General features: G+C 31.4%; 2 protein-coding genes and 1 non-coding gene across 8 annotated transcripts; 2 read left to right on the top strand and 1 right to left on the bottom strand.

Moving 5' to 3' along the window:
- The first annotated feature begins 452 nt into the window (after positions 1-452).
- On the top strand, positions 453-3,278 carry LOC129321318 (uncharacterized). Of its 3 annotated transcripts, none has more exons than XM_054967051.1 (3): positions 453-778; positions 847-1,067; positions 3,028-3,278. In XM_054967051.1, exons 1-3 carry the CDS (start codon positions 606-608, stop codon positions 3,063-3,065), a joined length of 432 nt encoding a protein of 143 aa, XP_054823026.1. In that variant the 5' UTR covers positions 453-605; the 3' UTR covers positions 3,066-3,278. The 3 variants fall into 3 exon arrangements, with proteins under 3 accessions (XP_054823026.1, XP_054823027.1, XP_054823024.1); XM_054967052.1 differs by lacking the exon at positions 3,028-3,278 and adding an exon at positions 2,487-2,843; XM_054967049.1 differs by lacking the exon at positions 3,028-3,278 and having other exon boundaries at positions 847-1,768.
- A 3,509-nt stretch (positions 3,279-6,787) lies between these two features.
- On the top strand, positions 6,788-6,861 carry TRNAN-GUU (transfer RNA asparagine (anticodon GUU)). The gene has a single exon. It is a non-coding gene; the product is annotated as a tRNA-Asn (tRNA).
- Positions 6,862-7,174: 313 nt separating this feature from the next.
- LOC129322808 (ureide permease 1-like) lies at positions 7,175-11,547 on the bottom strand. Of its 4 annotated transcripts, none has more exons than XM_054969209.1 (8): positions 11,431-11,547; positions 10,629-10,942; positions 10,130-10,268; positions 9,714-9,888; positions 9,071-9,102; positions 8,879-8,979; positions 8,346-8,720; positions 7,175-7,613 (listed from the first exon to the last, which is right to left on the bottom strand). In XM_054969209.1, the coding sequence occupies exons 2-8, from the start codon at positions 10,863-10,865 to the stop codon at positions 7,461-7,463; spliced, it is 1,212 nt and encodes a 403-aa protein (XP_054825184.1). In that variant the 5' UTR covers positions 10,866-10,942; positions 11,431-11,547; the 3' UTR covers positions 7,175-7,460. The 4 variants fall into 4 exon arrangements, with proteins under 4 accessions (XP_054825184.1, XP_054825186.1, XP_054825188.1 ...); XM_054969211.1 differs by having other exon boundaries at positions 11,397-11,470; XM_054969213.1 differs by having other exon boundaries at positions 11,441-11,459.
- Between the last annotated feature and the right edge of the window lie 222 nt (positions 11,548-11,769).

Below are 11,769 nucleotides of genomic sequence, written 5' to 3'. Positions count from 1 at the left end.
ACAATTATAAACTCTGATTTATTTACCAAAACCTCACATGCATTTTTCTGAATGGTAAAGAATCAATCTTTCATGACAGTATTTATTTATTTCTTTTTTTAATCTTTGAATATATGGAGCAAGCTGAAACTAGTTTGAAAGCTAGTAAGACTATACATGCAAGTCTGCGACTTCTCATCTGCCAGAGTGAACCTAAAACCACTAGGTTACAGAGTTGTTGCCACAAAATTTATACTTTATGGAAAGAATAAAATGCTAATGTCATAACCTAATAAATAATAAATTAATTAACTGAAAAGTGATGATAAGGTATAATAAATATTATATATACATATTAGAGACAAACTTATCAAAGTAAATTGATGGTTCGCTGGCAAGTATTCTTGATATTTAACCTGAAGTTACAGGTTCGAATCCTCCTTACGAGGATTGGGATTGATTTTTTAACCTTTACACCATTATGTCCATGGCAGCATGTATATTTTTATTCCCTTCCCCAGTCAGCGTTCACAGAAGCATCGGGGAGAGGGGGAGAGAGAGAGAATTCTGAGACCAGAAGCTTCGTTCTTGTCTTCTCCTTCCTCTGCCTCACCGCGTCGTCGGCAATGGAGCATCAGAGTCCCGTCCGCCGTTGCCAAGGTGTTTGTGCGACCTTCCTCCTTCCTTCCTTGTTCTGCACCTCTATTTTACAGAGAGCTCCAGAAACCACCGAGAAAATGAGAGAACTTTGGCCTTCCTCCACCTACTTCTTCTATCATAAGCGTCGCCGGCGAGGGTGGTAAGAAATCCATTCGTCGCCGTTCTTTCTTGTCTGCTTCTTCGGGGTATAACTGTTTAGGATTTCAGTCATCATCCTTCATGTCTCTGTTCGACGTCCCCTGTCGGTGTATGTGTCGGAGGTTGTGTGAGGAGCTTGGTCGTTGGAGAAGCTTGTGGTGCTGCTGTTATATGTTACCGTCAGCCTCTCATTTGCCTTCCTCGTTGCAGCTATGTCGGAATCCCCTCCTCCCCTGTTCAATGTTGTGCGATCCTCTTTCTCTCCTTGCTTTTTCTGCTGCTGATTGAAGGTGAGGAGTTCGAACTCCCTTCTCTTTGTTGGTCCTGTTGGTGTGTTTAAATTTCAGAGATTGTGGTTTTCTACATGCTTTGCTGCTGGATGTTCGAACATTGACAAAGGGGTTTAGGCAAGTTGGAACTTTCAGATTTTTAGAGTTAGGTGCAGTATGGATTTAAATTTTATTTGAGTTTATTTTTAAATTTAGTTGAAAGGATGAAATTTAGGAAAATTGATTAATTTAAATATTGAAATTGAGAAATTTTGGGAAAGGACATTGAGGAAGAAGAGGCTTGATATTTGTTTGAATTTAGATGCATATGAGATAGTTGATAAAATGCTTGAGAGGAAGTTGGGATGAGGAATAGATATTTTGAAGAGAATATTTTCATTAATAATTCAAGTACTAATTTCTATTTATGTATTGATCTTTGAAATATCTATTAAATATTATTTTGACATTTGATTTTGAGATGCACCTAAGGTGCTTGGTAAGATGGGTGCCAAAAGTATATTGAAATTTTTGTGAGATCAAGAATGATGTAAATTTATATAAGGTTGGCTCAGAGAGAGAGAGAGAGAGAGAGAGAGAGAGAGAGAGAGAGAGAGAGAGAGAGAGAGAGAGAGAGAGAGAGAGAGAGAGAGAGAGAGAGAGAGAGAGAGAGAGAGAGAGAGAGAGAGAGAGAGAGAGAGAGAGAGAGCGAGAGAGAGAGAGAGAAGAATAGAAACAATGTTAAATAGAGGGATTATATAGTGAGTATAAAAGAGGTTGGAGTAATTGAGGCATAAATTATATTTAATCAAAAACTTAAGCGATCATGGTATTGTTGATATCGTAAAACATCTTATTAAACTTGAATAAAGATCATTGAATTATCTTTTATGTTGAATAGAGTGTTTAGAATAAAGAGGACTTGACTTTAAAGAGTGAATTTGCACTTGAAAACTCTACAGGTAAGTGAATAGCATCTCATTATTTTTTTTTCAATAAAATTAGTCTGTTTTTGAAATATTTTACATTTTCAAATAAATTATTTTAACAACTAAGACGATTATCATGTACTTTATTAGTTAAATCATTTTGGTTCTGGAAATTATAGAATGAAGATGAAGTTAATTAAATTATGGTATATACATGTATTTTCTTTACGAAATATATTTTTCAAAATTGATGAAGGCATCTTTGTTTATTTTTACTCCAAAAATTCTTAATTACTCAACTAATACAAGCTTGTACATTAGCTATGAAATATTATTCTGGCAAGCTTTGAGATTTGAAATAATTCATGCGAGTTTGGTATTGAGAATGCAAATTGTATTTCAAAAATGATTCTTCTTGCATGTTTGAAAAGTGATTTTTAAAGGACTTTATATACAACACTGCTTGCTAACGGTAGTCCTATTAACCCTTGGCGCGCCATGGTTCACCTAGCTAGCAGAGTGTTTATTGGAGGTGCTAGTCCCGTGTGATGGCCAACGCACGTGGAACGGAGGGATGGTTATTCATGAGTATCGTACTCATGTTTGTTTCGTGTCTTTAAGTCATGCTTGGTCAGCATTACCCTCGTGGACTGTGTGTCCAGGTTTGTTTTCGTGGCATAAGCCGCGTTTGGTTATTTACCCTCGTGGACTGTGTACCCACGTTTGTTATCTATTCTGTTAAATCCTCAAAATTCTAAAGTTTTAATCAACTTGTGTACTTAAAATTTCAATGATTTTAATTAACAAGTGTACCACTTCTATTTATGTATAATTGATTATTTTCTTAAATATAATTAAAATCACATAATTTTAGTTTACTCTCATTATTATGATTATGATTATAATTTCAAAAGCAAGTTTTTTGTATAAAATTATTCTCATTTCAATTATTCTACATCATTCTTGAATCTATTTATTTATTTATTTATCTTTCTTTAAAATTTATTTATTGGGGATGCTATTCATTGAAAAAAAAATATTTTTGGTCCCAGATTCATTAGTTGACGATAAACCTCCTGCCGATCATTGAAAGGCTGGCTACTGTATTAGGTGAATATTTATTTTAAGAATGTCTTTTCTTTTGATGTATATTTTCAATGATATGTTTTATATTGAGACAATAATTTAGGTGCTCCATATTAACTATAGATGTACTTCTGGTTTGAAAACTTATATAGATTGCCTGTTGTTGAGGAACAAAGTTCCGTATTATTAATTTATTTGCAAATAGTTATTGTAGATATTCGAGGTGTCTTATTTACAGAGAAAGTTCTATAAAAATCCCTGCATCAATTTAGTATCTTTTGTTTGTATGGAAAAAAAATGTTACTATGATTTCTAACCCTATTTTAAATAAATTAAGATGTTAAATTAGAATTTTCTTGCTTAAGGCTTAAAGGATATATGTTTGTGCATATATCCTGTGCTGATCATGTCTAATTTTTAGGGCGTGACAACTAATTTATTATTTGAAAGAGTATCATATAAATTCCTCTTAAATAAAGAAATAATAATTTAATATCATAAAATGTGGTAATAATGATGAGGTTTTAAGGCGCTTATTTGAAATTAAATTTTTGTGTAAAATTACTTTAATATCTTTCTATGATTTAAAAAGTTATAATTTTTTAAATTGTTTTAATCATTGGTGAAACCAACTTTGTGAACATTTACATTAAATTTGTAAACGATATAAAATTAGTTAAACTTTGCTAATAAAAAATTATAATTTTTTAAATTATTTTAATTATTGGTGGAACAAAACTTGCAAATATTTATAACAAACTTATGAATCATATAAAATTAATTGAACTTTGGTGATTGAAAAAATTGATTATATAAAGTTGTTATTTCCTAAATCGTTTTATTTATTGATGAAATAAAACTTGCGAATGCTTATATTAAATTTATAAATCATATAAAATTAGTTGCAAAGATGCACTAAGGTAATTTTACACAAAAATTTGATGTCAAAGAAATCCCTTAAGATTTCACTTCATTATTATATTTCAAATTGTCATTTTTTTATTTCAAAAAAATTTATCTATCATTTTCCCATATTTTTTATGATTAGTTCATTATTCTTTTATATCAATAATAATATAATACATAACATAACGTCACAACTTATTTTTGAGAATTCTTTAGTGTTTAAATAAATGGATTTGCATTTAAATTTTAAATTTAAAATCTTACATTTTAAATTTCACATTTAAAATACATATATTTAAAAAAAAATACAATCATTGATCTTTAGAATTCTATTGAGCTTGGTTTTAGTTCATGTAGTTTTTTTTTAATATTTTCATTTTTTATAGTCCATATAATTTAACATCATTAAGGATCAGAGGAACAAGTGTCACCCAATTTTATTGAAACTATAGGTACTAAAAAATTCAAAGAAAAAACTACAAAAATTAAAAGTAAAACTTGATAAAACTATAAGGGATCAATAATTATATTTTTTCTATTTAAAATTTTATATTTTGATAGTTTAAAAATTTTTAAATAAAAATAAGAGATGACTTAAAATTTGGAATGATTATGAAAAATTAAAAAATGATGAGTTTATCTCTATTTTTAAATTAATAACAGATAAAAGAAGATACAAGAGTAATAAATGTATGAATGATAAAAAAAAACAAGATGTCTAAAGTAACTAAAATTTTAAATAATAAGGTCGTAGAGAAAATTTAAAATTATAAATAAATTATAATAAAAAATAAATTTAAATTTGAATTAAATATAAATTTATAAATTTTTGTATATTTAAATGAACATTTTGATTTAAATTTGAATTTAAATTCTCATTAATTTTTAATCAACAATCCCCATTAATTTAAGCAGAACATTTTTTGCCACCTGGAAATGCGTAGTCCTTTTGATAATAGAAAAAAACAAAACATATAAAGGGGGAGAAAACTTTTGACAATTTGTACCCAAAAAAAAAAACAAGAAGAAGAAGACAATAAATACTTAAGGTGAGTTTTGAACTTATGATTGATCTAGAGTTGTTATTATTATTATTATTATTATTACCTTAGATTGATTTCTTTTTTCGGTGCTTGATTGATTCCTTTCTTTTTAAATTTGTGTCCACTTTCTTTTTACCTCATATCTAAACCATTAAACTGATTGATTCCTCTCTTTTTAAATACTTTCCTTTTACCTCATATTTCAACCATTAAAGTTAACTTTAATCGATTCAGATTGAACACTTACAAAATTATTTTTTATAAATCTTTTTTCCGTCATGCTCCCAACATTTAAAAATATAAAATATTTTTAATTAAATTAATTCCTAACAAATTATTTAATTATTTTTAAATTAATATTATCCTTTTGTGTTTGTCTTTATTTAATATAGTATTTTACTTAAAGGTAAATAAATAGTTGATTGATTTATTTATTGAAGGTGTTTTTATTAAAAAAACTTATTAATTTACGGATTGAAAAATTTAAAATACTTTATATTTTTTTAATGGATGGACTAGTTCTAAACTATTTTAAAACAAGGGAAAATGACAATTAAAGATCCTCTAAACACATTAATTTCAATTAAGAACTATAAAATTTTAAAATTCAAGTTAAGAACCATGATCCTTAATTGAAATAAAAAAATGTAGTTTTTGATATGAGATTCACTAACATCATTTGAAGATTGACTAGCTCAACTTAAAAAATTACTAACATATATATTGAAAACATGAAACCCCAATTGAGAATCGATTATTTAACAAAAAGTGCTACTTGAGAATTCACTAATTTGACTTAAAAAAATTTTTAACGTATATTGTAAAAATATGAAACCCCACTTAGGAATTGATTATTTAACAAAAAAATCTCAATTTGGACAAGTTACTTTTTGTTAAACAATTGATTTTCAAGTGGTGTTTTATTTTTTCACATTATATATTAAATTTTTTTAAGTTTGGTTAGTGAATTTTCAAGTGACATTTTTTGTTAAATAATCGATTCCTAATTGAAATTTCATATTTTCACAATATATGTTAGAAATTTTGCCAAGTTGAGTTAGTAAATTTTCAAGTGATATTTTTTGTTAAACAATCAATTCCTAAGTAGGGTTTCATATTTTTGTAATATATGTTGGCAATTTTTTCAAATTAGGTTAGTGAATTTCAAATAGCGTTAGTAAATCTCACCTCATAAATCACATTTTTTTATCCCAATTAAGGAACATGGTCCTTAATTGAAATTTTAAAATGTTATGATCTTTAATTGAGATTAATATTCTTAAAGAGTCCTTAATTGTCATTTTTCCTTAAAACAAGTTCTAAAAATTTGGATTTATTTATTTTAATTTTTTATTTTAATAATACTTTTGTAAAATATTAAGGGAAGGCATAATTTTTAGTTCTTATGATGTTACCAAGTTTTTTTTTTAGTTTCTGTAATTGTTTTTCAGTGTTTTCAATTTATATAAGGATTAAAACTACTAAAAAAAAGAAAAATATAGGAATCTAAAAAAAATAAAGGTCATATAGTCCTTTTGAATTATAAGGGCTGAAAAAAACTATAAGAACTAAAAAAAATTTGATAAAATTATAAGGATCAAAAATTGTGTTTTTCAAATATTAAATATGAATTATTTAAAATTTAATTTAATAGTTTATTTATGCAGTAGAGATTAAGTTAAAAAAAACTAAATGGAGAGAAATCGTTTGGTGGTGGCCTTCAGCTTTAGTTGGAAAGAGTTTTATAAATATAATTTTACATAAAGTTGACATGTCAGCTGGAATAGCTCAGTTGGTTAGAGCGTGTGGCTGTTAACCACAAGGTCGGAGGTTCAAGCCCTCCTTCTAGCGATTCTTTTTTGTTTCCTTTTTCCGTTTCTGCTTTCTTTGTTTAAGCTCATCAGTTATCATCCCTGTTACTGTTTTGTATCAATCAATTTCATCATACCGTTTTCAAACTAAAAGACCACCATTCGAAGCTTCCATTTTTACTTTCACTATCTTTTTACTTCACTGCTTCCCTCAATCAAATGTATTTTTTGTATCGTTATTATTACCTTATCGTCTCAGACACATCCAGTTCCCCTTCTCAGGTGTGTCTGGAAAGAAAGTCACTAGAACTCGTATAATGACAAAAATAATAGTATTAAGAGCTCAAAAGGAATGAAGAGAATAAGAAAAGAACATCGATATTAAATAAAAAATATTCGTGTTTTACAAGTACTAGTAACATTCTAACAGTGCTGGCCGGCCAGTGTTGGCCAAAAAAGACAAAGTGAAAGAGAAGAAAGAAAAACAAAACTTCGCTCCTGCTTTTTTTTCTTCCGTTTATCCTTTTCTTCTTTGTAGGACGTTTCTTCCAGTTAAGTTATAAGCAAGCACTAATGATCGTAGTGAATATATATATATGTGTGTGTGTGTGTTTGACATGTTGCTGTGGGAGTGAATGATCATTTACGATGCCCTGAGGATGCCATGAGCACTGCCACAGCAGCAATAAACATGAACAACATGCTCCCTAGCAGTATATAGGTTCTTCGTGATGATTTTCTATACTCTCCAAACAAAACAACGCCCCAAAAAGTGCTCACAAGTGGAAGTGCCTGTACCAACATCACACAGATTCACGATATGAGGATGGATACATGAGTTGTAAGACAAGCAAAAGCTTGTTTTATAAGTTGGGAGTAATCTTGAAGATGTCCTTATCAGGACCCATGCATCATGCATTGGTTTGGTATATCAATTTTTGAAGACTACGGTCTACTTAAAGAAATATCACTGAAAACATTGACATCTTAGCATAGATCTGCCTTTAACTTCCGTTTTGAATGGGAGGAAAATAGGGAGGAGAGAATCTAGGGAAGAAAGGTAGCACAAAAAGACATTTCCCCTCTTTAATACAAAGTTTTTCCTCTAGTTTCCCCCCTTTCTAACAGAAAATTAGAGAAAAACAAGGGTGGAAATGTCTTTTTCCTCTAGTTTTCTCTCCTTTCTATTTTCTTTCCATTCCAAATAAAGCCTTCGTTACTCAATGAAAAGAGAGATAGAGGCAAGGGCAGGATTTATGCCCCGTTTGCTTTCTCTGATAGAAATGAAATGGGATTCTGTTGCATAAATTTCAAAGCATGCAATCTCTATTATATCCCTATCATCACTATTTAACAATAACAAAGTATTTTTTCTTATTCAGGGTCATAAGAGGTATTTCTCATCCAAAAAAGTCAATTTTTCCATTCCATTCCATTCTTAAAACCAAACAAGGCCTCATATTGACAGAGACTTCCCATGATTCAAAGAAAAGTGGATCTGTAATGAAGAGTATAATATAATACCTGTACAGCATCTGCTGCTGCATATCCTGCAGCTTGACCTCCCATGAACTGAAGACCATTCCCAAAGCCACAAAGAAGACCAGCCAAGAATGCCCAACCTCTTCCATTCCAGTCTCCCAGATAGGCTTTCAGTGATGACTTGGGTAAGTTCAAGACAGGATAGTAAAGGAAGGTGATGTTCAGAATGATGGCGATCACGAAACAAGAAACCGAAAAGTAGAAGAAGGCAGTGTAAACACTCAAATGGGAAATCCCTTTCTTCAAAGTATGCCACTGATCATTTGTTGCCAAGTTGAAAGCTGGTGAGAACAAAGAGAAGCAAACTCCAGCAAAGAATGTTATTGCTAATCCCACCACAGTGCTCTTCCCCAGAACCTAGAGGAGAAGGGTCACAGATCAGACCAACATCTTACAAAATATATATAACCATGAATGAAACTTGATAAAGAATGAGACTTGAGACCTCAATGGTGTAACTGTATAAAGAACAAAAGATAAACTAATACTGTTTTTAACAAAACGTAGCCACCTGCCTTGATTGATCTCCTTTTCTCAAGCTCTATAAGGAAAATTGCAGTTCCTGCTTTCACTTTCTTTGCAGAACCACTTCCACTCTCTATATCATTTGATTTGACTGTATATATTGAAAAGAGTAGACAATATTAAGCATTGCGTCAGATAAATGGAATCATAAAATTAAGAGGTGTTCTAACAATGCTTCTTACCTCCAGTTGCTGCTGTCAGTGACGAAGTATTCCTGGTAGAAGAACAAAAGTTTGTGACATCAGCACAATACTACCAATATCAAATAAGAAAAGAAAACAACATAAGACACAATTTAGAATAACTGAAACAGCTGGAATTTGATGTTCCAATGATTGATATATCTTTGGCAAATGACACCGACCCTTTATTTGGATGGAGAGAAAAATAGGGGAAAGAAAAAACTAGGAAAGAAATCTCCCAAACATAGTAAAAAGAAAAAAAATTACTATTTCAGGAAATTTTCTCTCGTAGATTTCTCTCCTTCCTATTTTCTTCCCACTTTTCTCTTCATCCAAACCAAGCCTGAATGACAATTGCTACCAACCATTGAACCCATGTTAAGATGATAAATGCTGCATGTCTGCAACCAGTATTCTCAAAATCAGCTAAAGCACTGCTTTATATATTTTCCCCTGGAAAAAGCCAAAGCAAAGCATAGAAAATTTCCCCTTTTTTCTTTATATTTGCTTCTCTTGTATGTAAAGAGGTGAAGGTATAATGATGAAGAAAGTGTAGGATGAAAAGCAACTTGAAAAGGTACTTATGAATCAGTAAGGGGCAAAATCACAATCCCAATTATAACTGCAAACAAACAACACATACATAGCTCCATCTTTTTGATCACTTGACAGGCTATTGAGCTTGGCTTTATTATCAGCAGTGTTAGATGAATGAACAGCAGAGCCTAGACAAACAGCAATCAGAAAGCAGCCAACTCCAGGGAAAAGAATCTCAGCCTTATTGATTTTGTCATCCAAAAAGTAATTCAAGGTTGTTCCTGTGCAATAGGAATAAAGACAGCACAGCAAAATTTAGTGACATGACAAAGTACACAGTGTTTACTAATATTAAAAGGACAAAACTTAAAGTACAGTTTTGTCTATGTTAAAACCTTCAGAGCCCATAGAACCTTTCATTCTTAAAAAGCATGCTTGTGCATGTGAAAAGAGTTATTCATTTTACTCTATTCTTTCTATTTCTCATCATTGTTTCTAATTGTGCATGTGAAAGTGAGATACCTATAACAACTGTTATGCTTGATGTGATTACTTCTACAACTGATAAACCGACGAAAGCCCAGGCATATTGTGTGGACAGATTTCCAAGGCTGAGTACAATACCACCGCCCATTGCAAACAGAACAGATGGCCAGTTATCCTGCATCAAATCCCTTAGCAAGTTCACAAACCAGTTGTAATCAACGGTGATCAACTTCATATAAAGTTCAAGGATGAGAAAGTTTCTTTCTAGCCTAGTAGTTTTAAAGATAACAATAACAAGCCTTATCCCATAAGATGGGATTAGTTACATGGATTGACGATGTGATTGTGCTCCATCATCAACCAAACTTTTAGAAATATTGTTAACCAAGAGGTCTTGTTCAACATCAATAGACATTTAGGAGAAACTGATCTTAATAGCATCAGCATAACAACAATTGTGGCTTTATTTAGCATTATAAAGTAACTTTCTCAAACAATCTATTGTTGTACAGCCTTCAAATCAAAGGACACAAACCTGAGAAAGTTGATGTAAGAAATTCAGTTCGTTGTGCGAGTTATGGCCTATCTGACCAAATGTGAAGGCAATGATCACAGCAGCCAAGAGATTGGTGATAGAGTAATCAAGGTAGGTATGCTGAGGAAGACGACCTCTTCTTTCTAAAAGAGTCATAACAGCAGGCCATGTTCCCAAGAAGAGAAGGGCCAAGAGCATACATACTATGGCACCTCCTTTGCTCTCAACTAAATACATTGCTTCAAATTTCAACCCAGTACAGAATTTCCTCTCAGATGTCAAAGTTATCAAGTAGAGAAAAAACCAGAGAAATCCTGAAAGAAGCATGAACAAGCCTCACTTTAGCAAAATACCAAGACAATAACAAGTTTTACTAGAATAGAACTGCGCCCAATAGGATCCCAATAGCAAGTTCACAAGTACATAGAAAAATTCCAATAGATGGGAATGAATCAGCTGAAATGGAAACAAAATCATGATCCATAACAACTAGCTTTTGACAACTTGAATTAAGTCACCTCAAGCTCGCAAGCATGAGTGGAATAGAGTAAACCAGAAAAACAATGTCTTCAGAAACAGAACACCGAGATACTATACTCGTACAGGAAAACTCTACGAAGAATTTGAAAAGCGTAAAAGACCCATCTACACCAGAAATGAAAATTCGAAGCGAAAGAAACCAAAATAAAGCTGAAAACATGGGCCAATCACACAATGAACCAAATGGATCCCACATCCCAATCACAGCGAGAAAATCTCCAACTTTACCGGGAATAACCAAAAAAAGGTTTCGGAATCTTACAGATACGAACCGGGGGAGTGTTATGAGGAATGAAACAAGTTTTGAGGGAAGAAGAAAACTATGAATGAAAGTGGAGAGAGTGGGGACCAGTGCAGAAAATAACCGCAAGGAAGACAGGTCGCCATAAACTGCGTAAAAGTCAACAACACAATATGAGCACAACGGTGGGGAATCATGGGTTGGCTTTTTGGAATCTCTTAAGTGTGGATTCGATGGATGCAAGTTGGAATATCCTTTGAAGTTAAAAAAGCATAAAGGAAAATTATATGAATAAATTTCTTTATTTGCTTTCCATGATTCATTTACTCCAGACTGTCTTACAATTATGCAAATTTATTT

The sequence above is a fragment of the Prosopis cineraria genome, unplaced genomic scaffold (assembly GCF_029017545.1).
Source record: "Prosopis cineraria cultivar Desert tree isolate PC_DT_omini unplaced genomic scaffold, ASM2901754v1 PC10, whole genome shotgun sequence".
In the NCBI taxonomy this organism is placed as follows: domain Eukaryota; kingdom Viridiplantae; phylum Streptophyta; class Magnoliopsida; order Fabales; family Fabaceae; genus Prosopis; species Prosopis cineraria.
This window is presented reverse-complemented; position numbering and strand designations above follow the sequence as displayed.

What these genes read in the sequence shown, in the direction of transcription:
- LOC129322808 (XM_054969209.1), bottom strand. Translation starts at nt 10,865, where the DNA reads ATGTATTTAGTTGAGAGCAAAGGAGGTGCCATAGTATGTATGCTCTTG. An exon ending in TCTTACATCAACTTTCTCAG is followed by an intron (nt 10,269 to 10,628) that starts GTTTGTGTCCTT and finishes GATTTGATGCAG; the next exon opens with GATAACTGGCCATCTGTTCT. An exon ending in GATCAAAAAGATGGAGCTAT is followed by an intron (nt 9,103 to 9,713) that starts GTATGTGTTGTT and finishes TTCTTCTACCAG; the next exon opens with GAATACTTCGTCACTGACAG.
- LOC129321318 (XM_054967049.1), top strand. Translation starts at nt 606, where the DNA reads ATGGAGCATCAGAGTCCCGTCCGCCGTTGCCAAGGTGTTTGTGCGACC. An exon ending in AAGCGTCGCCGGCGAGGGTG is followed by an intron (nt 779 to 846) that starts GTAAGAAATCCA and finishes TTAGGATTTCAG; the next exon opens with TCATCATCCTTCATGTCTCT.